Below are 3,666 nucleotides of genomic sequence, written 5' to 3'. Positions count from 1 at the left end.
CTCTCCTTTTCTTCTTCTTCCTTGGTAATAGATCGCCAATTGTTCAATAGCCAACACATATAATCTATCTATCTTCCATCTATCAGTCTATCTTTCATGTATCCCTCATCTCTCTATCTATTTAGCTAGATATACATTTGTGCCTATGTATCTCAAGCGATAGATGTTTGAGATAAAGAGAACCACATATATATATATATATATAAATCTCTCAATTCCACATAAGTCTATCTCCCTCTGATCTATCTATCTATCTTGAATATACCTCTGTATCTATCTATCTATCTATTTATCCATGCAAAGAGAAGATAGAAAGTCAGTCTTTCTTTTTATCCCCGCCGTAGTCATCCTGTCTCAATCGAAGAAGAAGAAGAGACAACTGCTAATGCGACACGACCTGCGCCATCAGTAGACGAAGAAGAAGATGCGGAATTCTCGTGACTTGGAGGGAGACCATTCTTCATTTGATAAGAAGAAGAATAAGGCAAAGAAGAAGAAGAGAGGTGTGGGGTGCTTTCACGTGTTTGGCGTAGAGCAATTTGCTCCGTGAATCCTTCCATTTGACTTAAGAGAAATAAATAATCTCTCTCTGCATGCTCTTGCAGTCTTTTACTTCTCCCTAGCTCATGCAGTAAATGGCTCTGCCGATCTGCCAGCAACGTAAGCTCAATCTAAAACACCCCGGGCCACATCATAGACACAGAGACAGAGAGACAGAAGGGACTGTACATGCACACCATCTGTTAGACAGACAGCACATACACTAGTCAACCATGAACAAAGGACAGAGGGAAGGGAGAGAAATGCAAAGACAGACAGAAAGACACAAAGATATGAAAGCACGACGAAGTTCTCTACCTGAGACAGTCAGGCAACGGAGGAGAAAAGACACGCACACACACAGACAGATATATCTATATATATATGTATATATACATATATATATAGATATATATAGAGGTATATAGATAAATGTATATCCATATACATGTACCAATGAAGATGTGTGCTGATGATAAGGTGCAATCGAGAGATACACACGGATTTCCATCTCTCCCCCATCTATACCGATCTCTATCTATCTATCTAGCGCTAGGTGAACAGGGTGTCGCTACACCTATCATATGGGTAGTGTCCTTTCTTTTTCATTTTGCTATTTTTGTGGAATGTCTCGATCTCTGTCGAAGACGTGGGAATGCATGCGCGGGGGCAAGTGTAAATAGAAGGAGAGCCTAAAGAACTAAAGAAGAAAAAGTCCCTCTTGTCTTCACCTCAAGCTCGGAATTTCTTTTCTCTTGAAGGGCGACCTTCTCCATCGCTTCAGTTCGCTCCAAGGCCAGCTAGCCACCATTTTTCCCATGCATGCATGCAACAGACCAACAAGGAAACCAAAAAGACCATATCTCCCAATATAACGCGACGTAATATGGACCAATAAGAGTAAAGGGAAAGCAAGGAAGACACGTACACTCTCTACTCTTCCGCCTGTCTTTATATCCATAGATATACATGTAGAGATATGTACTGTATGCAGATAAGATGAAGAAAGAATCTCTCTCATGTATATCAACTGTATATACACAGCAGTAGTAGCCCTAGATCCATACAAAGACTGTGTGATATAGACAGAAGTCAACACGTATGCTCTATACTTCTCTTCTCCTGCATGCAATGTATAGAGATGTATCGATCATCTACAGGTCAATAGGTGAAGAAGAAGCGTAGAAAGACACAGAGTGAGAGAGAGAAACAGAAGAAGATCGAGAAAGACCCAAAGGTCTATTACGTTACTGTTGCGACAAGCATTCCGAGAAGCAAGGGAGGGGTGTGTATAAGAAACCTTTTCAATTTGCCTAGTGTCTATACACCCCAAGAAGAGAGAAGAAGATTCGCGTACTTCTACCGTTAACGAGCTCATCATCTTTATCTTTCTTTTGTTGTCTACTGTATAGACACCTTCACGTCATATCTCTCTCTCTGTCTCTTTCACCTAGGTACTGCATGCATGCATGCGAAATTCTTTTCTTTTTCTCTTTCTACTTTTTCTTCCTCTTCATTTCTTTCTGTTTTACCTCAGAGCATACAGCAGCTGTCTGTACGCATCTTTCTTGAAGCGAACGAAGTTCTTCCATAAGCTTTTCCACACCACAAAGACAGAAAAGAAAAGAAAAGAAGAAAGAGAAAATAAGAAAGAGAGAAAACAAATGCAAAGGTAGAATTCCCTGGATGGAAGAAATACATTCTCATGCATGCGCAGAGAAGAAGAGACATCAAAACACACAGCTCTCTTCTACTCCTTCTTGGTGAGTCTGTCAATCTTTCTTTCTTTCTTTCTTTCTTTCTTTTTCTTTTCTTTCATTCACTCTTTTTGAGAGACATGAGACTACTACCAACACACGAGTTTATACCCATGGAAGTCTATGGGGATAGATAGTGACTCCTCTCTCTCTTCTTCTTCATCTTTTTCTTTTCTTTCTTTCTTTCTTTCTTTTTCCTTTCCTTTTCTTTTTTGTGCAGTTGTGAGTGGTGGAGAGAAGTTACTTGAGTTTGCGCTGCTTGGCTTTGTTGAAGAGACCCCTTCTCTCTCTGAAGTTGTTCGAGTTCATCCATCAGCTGGCGATTCGCTTCTGCGGTTTGGGCAAAAGTCTGAATAAAAAAGGAAGAAAAAGAAGAAAAAGAGAATTCCACGCATGCATGCATGCATGCATGCGTGGGAGAGAGAGAGCGAGAGAGACTACATTTGTCACCTGACGAAGATAGATAGAAGTAAACACTTCATACCGAAACACTTGACTCCTAGAATCCTATAGTAATATACATCTATATATAGATAGTATACATATATACATCAATGGAGACATATGTATAGGTGAGAGACGATATATGAGGAAGATATATACACGAAGAGAAAAGAAAACACGAGCATTCGAATGCTGAGAAAGATACATATATATATATATATATATACATAGATATATACATATGGAAGGAGAAGAGGCTGAAAAAGTCTTGGGGTGTATGTACACCGAAGAGGAGAGGCGGAATTGAATGACCTTGATGGCGAGGATGCTCCATACCTGCAATTCTCCTTGTAAAGTAGCGATTTGCTGCTGAAGAAGTTGCTTCTCCATCTAAAAGAAAAGACAAGTTTATCCACAAGAAAAAAGACAAACCTGACAAAAGGTAAGATACGTTCAGGTGTACATACACCTCATCAGACCATTATATGGATACCCGAGTGTATGTACACCGTCTACGCGTACATCATTTTTCACCCAGCTATAGATGCTCCATACATACACAGCACTCATCCACACATACAGGTTAACAGATACCCCTCTATCTTCAGTCTATCTCCCTCTCTGTATAGATGTATATATATATCTATATAGATCTACATCTATCTGTGTGTGTGCTATGGATATTTCATTGTGAAGGTGAGACCTCATCGCTCGTTCAAATAGCTATAGAGATGTAGGTGGAAATCTATGCATATTCCTGCTTGCATGCACTCTTATACTTTTGAGTAGTCTATTTGTTTGCATCACCGACAAATACACCTGCTTGGGGAGATATCTAATACAAACATACAGACTCACACATACGTATATATATGTATATGTATATATATATATATATATATATATGTATATGCATGTATTTGTC

At 39.3% G+C, this 3,666-nt stretch overlaps 1 protein-coding gene across 1 annotated transcript; it reads right to left on the bottom strand.

Moving 5' to 3' along the window:
- On the bottom strand, positions 1-3,131 carry CSUI_006567 (uncharacterized protein; the record flags this gene model as incomplete). Its single annotated transcript, XM_068066723.1, has 4 exons — positions 1-671; positions 2,073-2,135; positions 2,542-2,646; positions 3,078-3,131. The coding sequence occupies 4 exons, from the start codon at positions 3,129-3,131 to the stop codon at positions 345-347; spliced, it is 549 nt and encodes a 182-aa protein (XP_067921300.1). The 3' UTR covers positions 1-344.
- Positions 3,132-3,666: the final 535 nt, after the last annotated feature.

The sequence above is a fragment of the Cystoisospora suis genome (genome assembly GCF_002600585.1).
Source record: "Cystoisospora suis strain Wien I chromosome Unknown contig_3344, whole genome shotgun sequence".
Lineage (NCBI taxonomy): Eukaryota > Apicomplexa > Conoidasida > Eucoccidiorida > Sarcocystidae > Cystoisospora > Cystoisospora suis.
Note: the sequence above shows the minus strand (reverse complement) of the source record. Positions and strands in the feature narration are given on the sequence as shown.